The sequence below is a fragment of the Botryllus schlosseri genome, chromosome 13 (genome assembly GCF_051294905.1).
Source record: "Botryllus schlosseri isolate E-star chromosome 13, Bs_hap1, whole genome shotgun sequence".
Lineage (NCBI taxonomy): Eukaryota > Metazoa > Chordata > Ascidiacea > Stolidobranchia > Styelidae > Botryllus > Botryllus schlosseri.
The window spans coordinates 722,554-735,356 of NC_137248.1; the positions used below are offsets into that span (position 1 = coordinate 722,554).

At 40.6% G+C, this 12,803-nt stretch overlaps 3 protein-coding genes across 10 annotated transcripts in view; 2 read left to right on the forward strand and 1 right to left on the reverse strand.

Annotated features, from left to right (window-relative positions):
* LOC145453438 (histone H2A.V) overlaps positions 1-12,803 on the forward strand; it is a 215,225-nt gene that overhangs the window by 154,027 nt on the left and 48,395 nt on the right. The gene's annotated exons all lie outside the window — the stretch shown is intronic.
* The window catches only part of LOC145453428 (cleavage and polyadenylation specificity factor subunit 5-like), a 181,578-nt gene that overhangs the window by 153,689 nt on the left and 15,086 nt on the right, over positions 1-12,803 (forward strand). The gene's annotated exons all lie outside the window — the stretch shown is intronic.
* LOC145453424 (carnitine O-palmitoyltransferase 1, liver isoform-like) overlaps positions 188-12,803 on the reverse strand; it is a 76,524-nt gene continuing 63,908 nt past the window's right edge. For 3 of the 5 annotated variants that reach the window (XM_080331406.1, XM_080331405.1, XM_080331404.1), the window contains 13 exons: positions 12,504-12,652; positions 11,917-12,091; positions 11,771-11,855; positions 10,165-10,376; positions 9,441-9,610; positions 8,293-8,515; positions 7,214-7,378; positions 6,485-6,619; positions 6,353-6,425; positions 5,096-5,175; positions 4,577-4,696; positions 2,117-2,209; positions 188-958 (listed from right to left, as the gene is read on the reverse strand). In XM_080331406.1, coding sequence (XP_080187532.1) covers positions 875-958; positions 2,117-2,209; positions 4,577-4,696; positions 5,096-5,175; positions 6,353-6,425; positions 6,485-6,619; positions 7,214-7,378; positions 8,293-8,515; positions 9,441-9,610; positions 10,165-10,376; positions 11,771-11,855; positions 11,917-12,091; positions 12,504-12,652 — 1,764 coding nt within the window. In that variant the 3' untranslated portion in view covers positions 188-874. Of the gene's footprint in view, positions 959-2,116; positions 2,210-3,838; positions 3,998-4,576; positions 4,697-5,095; positions 5,176-6,352; positions 6,426-6,484; positions 6,620-7,213; positions 7,379-8,292; positions 8,516-9,440; positions 9,611-10,164; positions 10,377-11,770; positions 11,856-11,916; positions 12,092-12,503; positions 12,653-12,803 lie in introns of those variants that run through there. The other 2 variants (XM_080331407.1, XM_080331408.1) reach the window with 2 other exon arrangements.

Sequence of the window (12,803 nt, forward strand, 5' to 3'; positions counted from 1 at the left end):
ACTGATATCAGATCATTCCATTTTCATTGCTAGTACCTCATTTCTTTTCATCCACTGTACGACTGTACAAGTGTAGTGTTCGTACATGCTCTTATCAGATTCAGAGCCTCGTCAGTCAAAGATGTTCTGCGGTGATTACTACCTTATATCATAATGACCGCTCCCGTTCTTCAATACAACACAACCATTCACCACACTTGCAGTATATTTCAAAGCTTCAAACAACCACGAGTACGCTTTTCTTAGAAAGAGACCACCAGCATACGATAACAAACTCTTTACCACACGCCATAAAACCGATCGAAACAACTCGACCAAGCAGAAATGATCAGGACGGCAAGAAGACGAACGACTGACGCCAAGACAGGATGACGTAGAGCAAGAAAACATGTGTGTGAAGCAGAGATGAGCATGGATTCGGTAGAAAAAACGGATTTGGCGATTTTGGGCGGATATCTGAACTTTCCACATCATTCATACTACTATGATAGGCCTACTCATATACACAACTCGAAGTTTGCCACTAAATGCAGAATCAAATCACACTTGATTTTGCGTGGCTTGTTCAAGCTGGACTTTACCTAGGACAGTGCTACTCAACTGGGGCGATAAATACATATCGCTCATTACATTTGTGCGACTATAAATTATTTCATGAGTGTTACAACGGACTTGAACAAATTTTAAACTTTCGTGGACCTAAAATAGTTGAGTAGCCCTGAACTTGGACATGACACTCCCACTATTTGGACTTGAATATAGTAAATCCGCTCATCTCCGGTGTGAGGTTCTTGTTACTACGTGTGGATGTCTGATAAAAATACGTATTCGGCATGAAATATATCCTACTGATCGTCTAAAACACAGAGGGTTATTATTTCTTCTTTTTGGCGTCTTCACAAAGGTCGCGAACGTCCATCATCGCGCGTTCGATGTTCTTGACAAAGCGCTTGGAACTCTGGACAACAAGATGGCGTCATTCGACTAGTACAGACTACCAATCTAGTTAGCTGGCAGCAGGGTTGTAACCAAGTCACAAGTCAATCTCACTTTTATAGTATTGACTCGAGTCATTTTCAATTCACCACCGAGTCCAAGTCAGCTGTAGAGGGTCGAGTCCGGGTCATAGTGTTATGACTCGAGTCAAGTCCAAGTCAATATGTTCACTGTTCGGTTTTCAGTTAAATCTGGTTTAACCCACTTTTTTCAAAAATGGCTAGAGTGATGTAGAATGGCTCACATTCATAATATCATAAATTTCCTCAGTCCTAACAGTTTCTGGCCCTATTTTTATAGTATCAGGACTGATAGACGAAATACAAATCGTGTGGAACTTCACTATTCTTCGAAGTTACAACGAAATGTCTGTCTTGGCTGCCCTAGTCTCGAGTCATATGACTTGGTTTGAGTCACGCACGATGACTCGAGTACAAGTCGAGTCGACACAAAATTGACTAAAGTCAAGTCACCAAAAAAACGCGACTCGAGTCATCACAACACTGGCTGACGGCCAACTCACTACTGTTCTTCAGTAGTTCTAGTTCTAGTTGTGCATTTGGAAAATTGAGCAGTTCTAGTTCCAGTGACTTTTGAAAAGCGAGTAGTTTTAGTTCCGGTTGCAAGTTTTGAAAAGTGAGTAGTTCTAGTTCCAGTTGCAAATTTCAACAAGTTGAGTAGTTCTTGTCGAGTTTTGAAAGTGAGTAGTTCAAGTTCTAGTTGCGACGTTTAATAAAGTTGAGTAGGCCTAGTTCTAGCTCTAGTGGCAAATTTCGAGAAGTGATTAAGAATATTTCTAGTTGCTTGTTTTAAAAAGTGAGTAGTTCTAGTTCCAGTTGGAAGTTTTGAAAAGGTGAGTAGTTCCACTTTTAAGTTTTAAAGAGTGTTCTGTTGCAAGTTTTGATAAGTGAGTGGTTCCAGTTGTAGTGCAAATTTTTAAAAGTGAGTAGTTCCAGCTGCAAGTTTCGATAAGTGAGTAGTACTAGCTGCAATTGCAAATTTTTTAAAAGCTAGTAGTTCTACTTCTTGTTCTTGACATTCTAGTTCAAGCTGTGCGTTTTGAAAATCCAATAATTTACTCAGGTCTGCTATGCCGGAGAAATTCCGACAGTAAACTCACCGTTTCAGGCGACGACAACTTGCTGGAAACGTGGAACATGATGGTGTTCTCGTGACAGATGATGTACGAAACTCCGTAACCGTCGTCGGCAACCTTGCAAAATTCAAACACGTCTGATCACGCCGCTTCAAAACAAGCCCCTTCACACTGTGGGAATCAATTAAATGAATGCACCCATGCTAAAGACTTCCTTCCCAGTTCAGTCAAGCCAGACTTGAACAGCCAGATAATTCTAGTTACAAGCGAAATGCCGGTATTCTAATTCTAGTCTAATTTGTGAAATGATTCCATACTCTAATTTTGATTTCTTGTTTGCCTGAAAATGCTACAGGAGAACCGTATCGTGCAAAACGAGCCCAGCCTGCCATACAGACATTTATTTGCCATTCTCGTGCTGTGATTTTATATGAACTGAACTTGATTTTGTTGCATCGGTATTTCTATGTAATTCGCAATTCAATCCAATTTCCCAGTATTTTGCGACTTCACTTATTCTAATGTGATTTGGAAAAATTGTGTAACTGCAATTCTAATTTGAAAAATCTGAAAATTTTCAAACTGTCCGACTCAAGAAACTGAATGCTACGTGAATAGCAATCGTTACAGATAGCTTATTTTCAAAGTTACCTTCAGACAAGGTCACCCCCACTTCGAATAAATTCCAATATTTCTTATAAAGCGACCGAAATCAACATAGGAATACACAGTTCAAGGTAATAACACCGTTCATTTCTAAATGACGCCACAAAATAGTCGGAGTCTTCAATTATATATAGTTACTGTGACATAGAGCTATTCACACGGTTTCAATGACAATTTCGCATATCCCAAAATAACTTTCTACTTTCAAAAAATCTTCACTATGAAAAGAAGCTTTCTTTAATAATTGAATATATATCTATCCTCATTTGATAGCAGTCAAAAAAGAGCTCTCGGTGAAATAATGAAACAAATCATCCATGCAGAATGCAAATGCGTTTCAGTTGGTGAAAATCCGTTCATGCTTAAAATTCAACAAGCATAAAATGCAAAGATTTGGGTTAAGTTCAAAAATAAATTCTTCTCAAATTTTACTGGCTGACGTCAAATTTTTCTCAATCCCAACCGGTAGAAGGGAGTTTTCGGACTTGAAATAAATAGTATTTACGGCAGGAAATTCTATCATTTAGCTACAAAGAAAAATTGTTGCTCCATATGTGTAAACGAAAGCCAATATCCTGATCTTTATAATCGGCCACAATCAAGATATTTGCAATTGCCATATCATTTTAAACGGATTCGACAGCAAAATTATGTCGAAACAAGTATATACGATGAAAAGAAAAATTCACAGCAACATTGTGGTTAGTACTTCCACCAACTAAACAATAGAAATAATCTGTAATAACTTCGCTTCTATGGGTTTGAATTGATTCAAAATTGTTACGCATTGTTTTCTTTAGGCAGCATCAACAATATATTTGGTGATACGACTGTTGATATACAATGTTCTTTCCAATTCTCTACTATATTCAGGCTTATTTCAATATCAACGATTATTCAGTAGCTCATAATTTCATGGGGTAGCCGGTAAAATTTGGAAAAAAGGGTATTTTTGAACATCCTTAGCGAGCATGCAGTATCACAACCACCCAAACAGCAAAACCAAGCCAGCCAACACATGCATGCATGAATTCCGCGACAGACGCAAGAAGCCAAAATCATTTATCGCTACAATCTTACTGGCCCGAATCCACCTCCAGGCGAGATGAAGTCCGGATATTTACTGAGATCCAGCCGCATCCCTTGCTGGTGAGGCGTCTGGGACGTGGACAGTCTCCAGGGTTCCCGTAGAACCTGCTCGTGTCAAGGCGTGGGACATGGGGGGCAAGGTGGAAGGGGCTGGTCGTGTGACGTATTCGAATTGAAATGTGTGGGTGGGGGGGGGGGGGAGAGAAAAACAGAGGCAATTAGAACACTTGAACGAAACGTCATAGTGGGTTTGATCACAGTTCTTGGAAATGCGACTAGGACTGCGCAAATTCGATTTCATCCCGAGTAGTAGGCTTAGAGTATTCGAATATCGCTTATCATGGCGTTGGAACAGTATGGATAAGTGGATAGTTCAAATATGTGCCTTTTACGCGATCAAACAAAAGTTCTACATCACATTAAAGATTATTCGATAGTTTTTCGACCATGCCTATTGGCACTTTGTGACAATCGATCACGACTTCACAGATATGTCACACAATACACAGGAGCCCCAATTGATAAATCATTAAAACTTGCCGTAAACATCAACACCGGCACAAAATCGTACTCGACACTACAAAACAAATCGCTAGGAAAGAGTCATGCATAATCGATTTAGTGATATATCACAATCAAACCGTAAATTAGTCGTCATGGATCTCAAATTATTTCATCCTCATTTGCATACCCTTTGTGATCGTCATTCAACAATGACATCACACTCACCGGGCCAAAGCCCCCGCCCAAAGGGGTAGCGTCCGCGCTGAGGTATTTGGGTGCAGTTTTACGCAGACTCTGATTCATGGCCGTTTGAGAGGTTGACAATTCCCAGGGTTGCGAGAGCACCTGACCCACAATTTTCAAGTCAGACTTAGGAGAAATGACGGGTCACGCGCAGACTTGTACAAAGCACTGGGTTTCCAAACTGCGCAACTAGAACTAGAACTGCTCACATTTCGAAACTGGTCACTAGAACCAGAACCAGAAATACTCACTTTTAAAAATGCGCAACTAGAACTCGAAGTAGAACAACTAAAAAAAACAGTAGGTAGTTAACTGTCAACTAACTAAATTGGTAGTTTGTACAAGTCTGGTCACGCGTGTGTGCTCAAGGCGTCAACCATTGACATCCGATAAATCGTCAGCGCAGTCAGTTTATTGGCATTTTAACGGATTGTTAAAATATACGATAAAACTCACTGACCCTATAGAATCAAGACACAAGATAAAAAGCGATATTCTGACCTTCTGCAGGAAAGGAGACTCGATCTTGAGATATTTTGACACGACGTAAAGACAGAACAAATGCCTGTCGATCCCCTTGCCTGTGAAACAAAGTTGATAATAAATAGGTTTTTCTAAGTATAGAACTTGAATATTGCAACATGTTCATATTGCCAAATTTATTGCCATCACAGATTTTCGACCGACTACTATCAGAAGATCGGTAAACGCAGATAACCAAATTCGAAATATCGGATTATGTAGCTGAATTGAGTTTATTGTTAGTAATTCTATCCTTACAAAAACGATACAGGATTACGATACAATGAAAAGGTAGTAAGGTGTCGAAACGGCTTTATGTGGTCTTCGAAATCAGACACCCACCTGGTTTAGGCGATGTAAAAAGGAGGCATACGGACTGAATGAAAAGTAATAGAAAATAATAGAATTTAACATAAAATGACAAGCGATAAAAATCAGGTAGCATCAGGGTTGTAATGACTCGAGTCACCCGATAATTTGGTGACTCGACTTGAGTCATTTTTCCAAATGCATAAAATGACTCGATTCGAGTAAATATGTGTATTGTTCAACTTGTACTCGAGTCATTGTGCATGACTCGAACCAAGTCGCATGACTCGAGACTAAGACGGTCATGACAGACATTTCATTGTAACTACGAAGAATAGTTAAGTCGCCACATGATTGGTATTTCGTCTATCAGTCCTGATACTTTTGAAAATAGGGCCAGAAAGTGTCAGGACTGAAGAAAATCCCGATATTATGAATGCGAGCCATTCCATATCACTGGAGCAGAGTTGAAAAAAGAGGGTTGAATCGGATCGAACTCAAAACTGGACAATGAACAAAATGACTTGGACTCAGACTCGAGTCACAACACTATGACTGGACTTGACCTTCTACTCACTGACTTGGAATTGGACTAGGCGGTGAATTGAAAATGACTCGACTTGACTCCTCGTGACTCGGAACCTTGTGACTAGGTTACAACCCTGGGTAGCATAAGTCATAAGGTGCGGTGATGTCGATTGCTGACTTCTAATAGTGACACGGAGGCCACAAACAGCAGATAACAACGCGTAATTACTAACTAATAGACTAATTCTGCTGTAAAATAACTGAATAACAACACAACACTAATGAAATATGCGCAGAGTCTCTAGCAGGTGTAGAACTTTAATGTAAAATTGAAAATCCCTGACGAGTGTCAGCCGAAAATGTTCGGGGTCATTTCAATATCAATATATTATATATTACCGGTCATTGCTTCTTTGTAACCGAGAACGTGCCGATCGGCCGCTTTCTTCAAGAGAGAGATTCTCTCTTCGTTCTGTGAAACGCCAGAGTCAAACACTGCATCCTCGCAGAAAAGCGACAATCGGGCATTACCGTGCTGTCCTCGTTGAGCATGGCTCTCACAAAGTCCGAGGATTCTATGGTGCAAGATCGGACTGTTTCTGTGCGGCCTTCTCGGAACAAACGCGTCATGGACGCCTCGTAAGTCAGGCTGAAATGTCCTTTGTCCTGCCAGAAAACAAAGCCGTTCACACAGACATGGGCGACTGGACCCTTCCTGTAATCTCATTAGACTAAACAGAGTAAAATGTTTCTATGTTCTCATTTTAATTCTAATCGAATTTCCGCTCTTCCTGAAAATGCTACAGGAAAACTATATCGTGCCAAACGAGTCAATCTCGTTGTACAGACAATTTTCGTGTCCATGAGAATGAAATCTAGTTGATATGAACTTGACTTGATTTTTGGCGAATTTCTTTCTAATGCGGAATGGAATTCAATTTTCAAGTATTTGCGAATTCAGTGATTCTGATCTATTCGTGCAATACCGTGTCAATATTTCTAATTCTGATCTAATTTGTAAAACAGACGTGTCTATATTTCTAATTCAAATCTAATTTGCGAAAACCTGTATAGCTAGAAATATCTCGAAACTGATTTGGAAAACTGAGTATCCATAATTCAATTCCAATCAAATTTGAAAAGAACATGCCGGGTAGCTACGATTATAATTCTATTCTAGTTAGGAAGCGCTGAAAGTTTTTTAATCGTCCAACTCTACGTTTGGAAAACTTATTATCAAGAAAAACCAGGCCTACTCACCCTGAAGTGTGCGAGTTGCAGGGAGAGCTGAATGAAAGCGTCTGGCGACATTTTAAAAGTTTTGATCAAACCCTTTCCGAAATGCCGGAACGGAAACACAAACAAGTCCACATCGTCGGCGAGCGTCCGTGCTATTTTGTAGCTCGCGTTCATGACGTCGATGCACTGAAAAAGAGGGTGGTCAAAGTGGGTCGAAGGCCGAATATAGCAATGTAATGTCAAGCTATTTCAAGTACAAAATGAAGATCCGATAAGCCCTCTGATAAGAAGTGTCAGCAAAAAATAACAGAACACACCACAAAGCGGCGCGTTGTTGCGAGTATCGGATTTTCTTCATCAGACCTTCACCGTTAACCCAATATATCCGGCCGATGTTCAAAATATATGGTATCTAGCTAAGTCGCAATTCCAAAACTTCACTGAATTTGAATAAATTGACAGCCATTGTGATGCTCGGACAATTTGAACACAAAGTATACTAGAAAGTTTGCTAGGCACACCAAATTTGAATCCATTCCAGTCAGTAGAAATGAAGCTACATGAGTTTAAAAATTTTGAATATGATATCAAATACCATGTATTGTTAGCAACGATCGAATTAGTTTGAATGAGCGGTAACTCATGGCTTGTTTGAAAGATGATATCTCTGCCGCAGTGAACAGCGCGTACTTATTCGCACTAGGTATACGTTGTGAACTTCATAAGGAAGCAAAGTAACCAAAAAATGTACATTTTTACAACAAGGTTATCTCGTCTTCTTGATTATATACACGCTCGGTTGCCCCGCTCTCGTCTGAGCTTCGTGGCGTAGTTGGTTAGGCGTCGACATTCTGAATCCAACAGTATATTACTTGTTGGTTTCGCATCCCATTAAGGTCGTGTTTTTACAGTTTTGAAAAGTGAAGCACTATTTTTCAGAAAAGCCCGCAGTTGCCACCCGGTTAAATCCTCGAGTCACATGAATATGAATATTCATTTTCAAAATTTAAAAAAATGACTCGAGTCAAGTCAAGTCAACAAAAAACTCAAGACTCCTGTCACTACAACCCTGCGTCAGACATTCGAAACTGGCTTCTTACCTTTTCGGGAATATTCCACTTCAAACGAATAGGGGGCAACGGCGTTGTGGTCAGCTCCCCCTCGCACCTCCCATCTTCCTTGTACTTGAACGAGACAAATTCTTCGTACAGCACCTCCTCCGTGATATGGCTCATGATGGGCGCGTCGGCCCACGAGTGTTCCGCATTTATTCCGAAGCGACCGTTCTTGTAGACGACCACTTGGAAGGATTTGTCGAACCATCTGCGCGACAAGATTTGATAAGCTTTGTCGTTTCAGGTTCAAAACTTTGGAATTACGCGGAACGGGAACAATAACTCTATGTTGTTAATTTATTCACCGAAAGCTTTTCGACTGACTTTCAATAGTAGGAGTGTACAAAATTGAGTTCCTGAGCGATTCGCTTCTGGATTGAATATGAAAGATCCAGTTAAAATTTACTGTTTATGCGACCACAGACGCCAGTCCTACCTCGCAATAGAGGTAATTTGGTATTTTTCCGACCATGCCAATTCCATTGCACTTTGTGACAATGCCGTGTGTCGATCACGACTTCGCAGACACGTCATTTCCAGTAATGTGCATAACTTTGTAATGCATGTTTTGTATGCTGCAACCAATCGAGGTTTACAGCTTCCATAGTGGAAAATAGTATCGAAACTACGATTTATGTTGATAAATCAACCCTTAGTGGCAGGGAGCGCATGATTTCTGTACCCGAAAAAAAAAATTTGTCTCTCACTATTTAAATCATTGTGCCCAACCTTGCTCACCACGTGGGAAAACGCTGCCGATTAGAGTCGGCCGAAAAGGTTTTAGTGAATAAATTAACAATATCAAGTTATTGGAAGGAACTCTAGGACGTACAGACAGAAGTTCAACATACAATTGAATAATATATCGAAATTGAAACCGACTATTTTCGGCTGACACTCGTCAGGGGTAATCGTCCGCAACAGCTAGAGAATCCAAATGAACATTGTATATCAACAATCGTATCAACAAATATGACCTCTGGCATAAGAATTTGGATAGACAAGCAAACAGATGGCTTAAGCTTGCTGCAGTCTGCTATACTTTAAAATAGTAAGCCTACATCAAGTCCAAGCCATCTGTTCGGCCCAATCAAGATATTGTTTGTCCATCAACAGTACAGACAGACACAAACCTGTCGTGGCATTTCCCGTGCAAGAGAGAACGTCCAAAAGCGGAAATAGTCTCCGGCTTGTCGATATCTACAGGCTGAGCCTCGTCGTCCAGTATCAGAACGAAAGCGGCTTTCTCGATGGCGCCCAAAGATTCTCTGTTCAATCCGGAAGAGAAATAATCACGTCTGGCCTGAACAGAAATGGTCAAAGTAGTCAAGAGTTCCACATGACAAGATAGTGCGACGATGGAGCATCCGGACTTCTTGATTGGTATGGGTTCAATCGTGGGTTCCATCCCCCGCTGGCTCAGACCAAAGACCCGATTAGTAACACTGGTATCCATGATTTCCCCGCTTAGCGTTCAGCAATACCAGGATAGCATGGAGGTGTGGTGCAAGACTTAGAAAGCCTTACACATTGCAGTTGAAAAATTTTGGATTTGCAAAACTAGCCTGGACAGTGGGTAAGGGTAATCCCACAATTATTATTGAACAACTCAAATAATTTAGCTTCCACAGGCTCGAATTGCATCAGATGTTGTTTTGCATCGTTTTTGTAAGCAACTCAACAATTTCATGGGGTTGACAGTAAAATATAAAATTGTTCTTTACAAATATTTTTGATACATTCCAAAATTTTCGAATTCTGTTCACATCTACTAGTTGGAATCGAGTCATATTTGGTATGCAGCGTTTTTTTAGGCAAGTCCATGAAAAATACTCGACTACTCCAAAAGGGTCTCACCTCGGCCCACGGCTTCCTTTCTCCCGCTGTCAACGTTCCCAGCAGTTCTTCTCCTGGCGAGGGCTGCGACGCGTCATTGACAATCTGTTCCAGTTGATCCTCGATCTCGGCCGGTCCCAGCAGAGTGCCGTGCTTGTAACAGTAGACTTTGAACCAGCGGCCCGCGTGGTAGACCGCGATATGCCGGCTGTCCATCTGGTGAACGTTCTGGTCTGTAATAAAATTGCACAATTCGGCATTAGAAAAGTAATAACTAATGTAATTATGAAATCGATGCATCAACATTGCATTAATAAATTTGAAAATCAATGTTTCAATGTATATCACCGTGAATTGTGATATACGGTACATGGTGAATTTGGCACTCAGCATGTATCAATGTATTGGGGTTATGGCAGTGTTGAAAACAAGTCACAAGTCATATCGAGTCATTGCACATTTTGACTATCATTGCAGTACAGATCGAGGCGCTATTAATTCCTAATCGAGAAATTTATACCGAGTCAATCGAGTCATATCAGCGTGTCAAGAACATGAATGTACTGTACATTGTACAGCAGGGGTCTTCAAAAATGACTTTTTTTCTCAAGTCGTACTGGGTACTTGATAAAATTGTTAGGTTACCTAATTTAAGCCTACACACCAAATTTAGTTCAATTCCAACCAGCGGAAGCAGAGTTATTGCCGTCGAAAAATTTGGATTATGAATAAAATAGTATTTACAGTGACCAATTCTTTATTTATTATAGGCTGCCATCATCAATCACATTCCCACGGAGCCATGGCGCAGAGGTGGCTGGAATCGAAAAACATGGCGCTCGACAATGGAGACTGATCTAGCGCAACGCGGGCTGTCGCTTGAAGACGCCCACGATCGCCTGCGTTGGAGACGCTAACTCGAGCCAAAAACTGATTATCTCGATGTTCTTTTGTTTCCTGTTTTCTTTTGCCCTTTTTATTTCATCTAATTGAAAAGTCGATATATATATCTATTTATTATAGTGGTGCCCACCGTAAATACTATTTTATTGATAATCCAAATTTTTGGACAGCAATAACTCCGCTTCCACTGGTTGGAATTCAACCAAATTTGGTGAACATCGTTTCTATAGACAACCTAACACTTTCATGGGGTGAGCAGAAAATTTTCAAATTTTTTGTTATTAATTTTTATATAATAAATAGAAACTTTCTTCTCCTGTAGCAAAGCGGCTACTGGTTGGAATTGAACCAAATTTGGTGTCTAGGCCTAAATTAGGTAACCCAACAATTTTATCAAGTAGCCAGTACGATTTGAGAAAAAAAGTCATTTTTGAAGACCCCTATTGTATAGGACAGGTAGAGCGACTTAGTCGACACCGATTACTTGATACTTGAAATTGAGTTGAAAATTTTGCTTCGAGTCACGAGTCAATCCACATTTTTAACACACCGAGTCAGGTCAAGTCATTTTGTCAAAGTGACTCGAGTCAAGTCAAGTCATATGAAAAAGTGAAATCCAGTCAAGCCATGACTCGAGTCATCCCAACACTGGATTATGGGTTAGAGTTATGCTATGGTTTACGCTAGGGTTGGGCGTACCGAATTCACTGCTAACAATACTGACCGATATCTACTCCCGGTATCCTGCTAGTGTTGAAGACTCTCTCATACTGAAACGAACAGAGAGGGACCAGCCCGTTGACTCGAATCTATCAAACAAAAATCAAACTCGGAAACGTGTCCTTCAGAACGTCGGCCGCAGAAAAGTACCGGTTTTATTCTCTCTTTATCGAGAATGCTTCGGAATGAAAACAGACAATGTGCAACGGTCGCCGCTCGGGCTGTTTGACGCTGAGTCGGTTGGATGTGGATCAGGTCCATGCCGTAGTAGTTTGAATTCACCATGATGGGACCCCTGCCCGCGAGGTAGACGTACTGTTCCCACCTGGAACACAAGATGACTTTTGCTGGAAACCTGGTGAAATAGGTAATTCTAGTTGCCAAGCTTGCTGTACAGAGACATTCGCCATTCTCCCACTACACTCACAAGAATGAAATGTAATTTGATATGAACTCTGGTATGACAGGAAATGAACTCAAATTTTGTTGCTTTTCATTCTTATTCGGGACGCGACTCAATTTCAAAGTTTTTGCCAATTCCTTAATTTTTGTTCTGATCTAATTTGGAAAAAAATACGTAGCTATCAATCTAATTCTAATCAAATTTGGAAGAGCTGAAAATTTCTGATTTGATACGAACTAAATTTGATTTTTGTTGTGTATATTTCCAATTCGGAATTGAGTAAGGAATAAATTTCAAAGTTGAAGCAGTCACCCTAGGTCGAATAATCACTCACCAATCAGTAACGTAATTCGTGGACCACCAAGACTTGATGGTCAGGTACCGTTGCAAGCGATATCCGACAGTTGCCTCAAACTCTTGAGAAAGAGACACCAGGGTGTCGTACTCTGGATCGTCCACGAGCGGACGTACACTGCGCAGATACTGGAACAAAGACAATTGACAGTTGGTTTTCAGTGCTGGGATGACTCGAGTCATGACTTGACTCGAGTCAGACTCGAGTCACCTTTTTCGTATGACTTGACTTGACTCGAGTCACTTTGCTAAAATGACTTGACTTGACTGTTCTCTCACA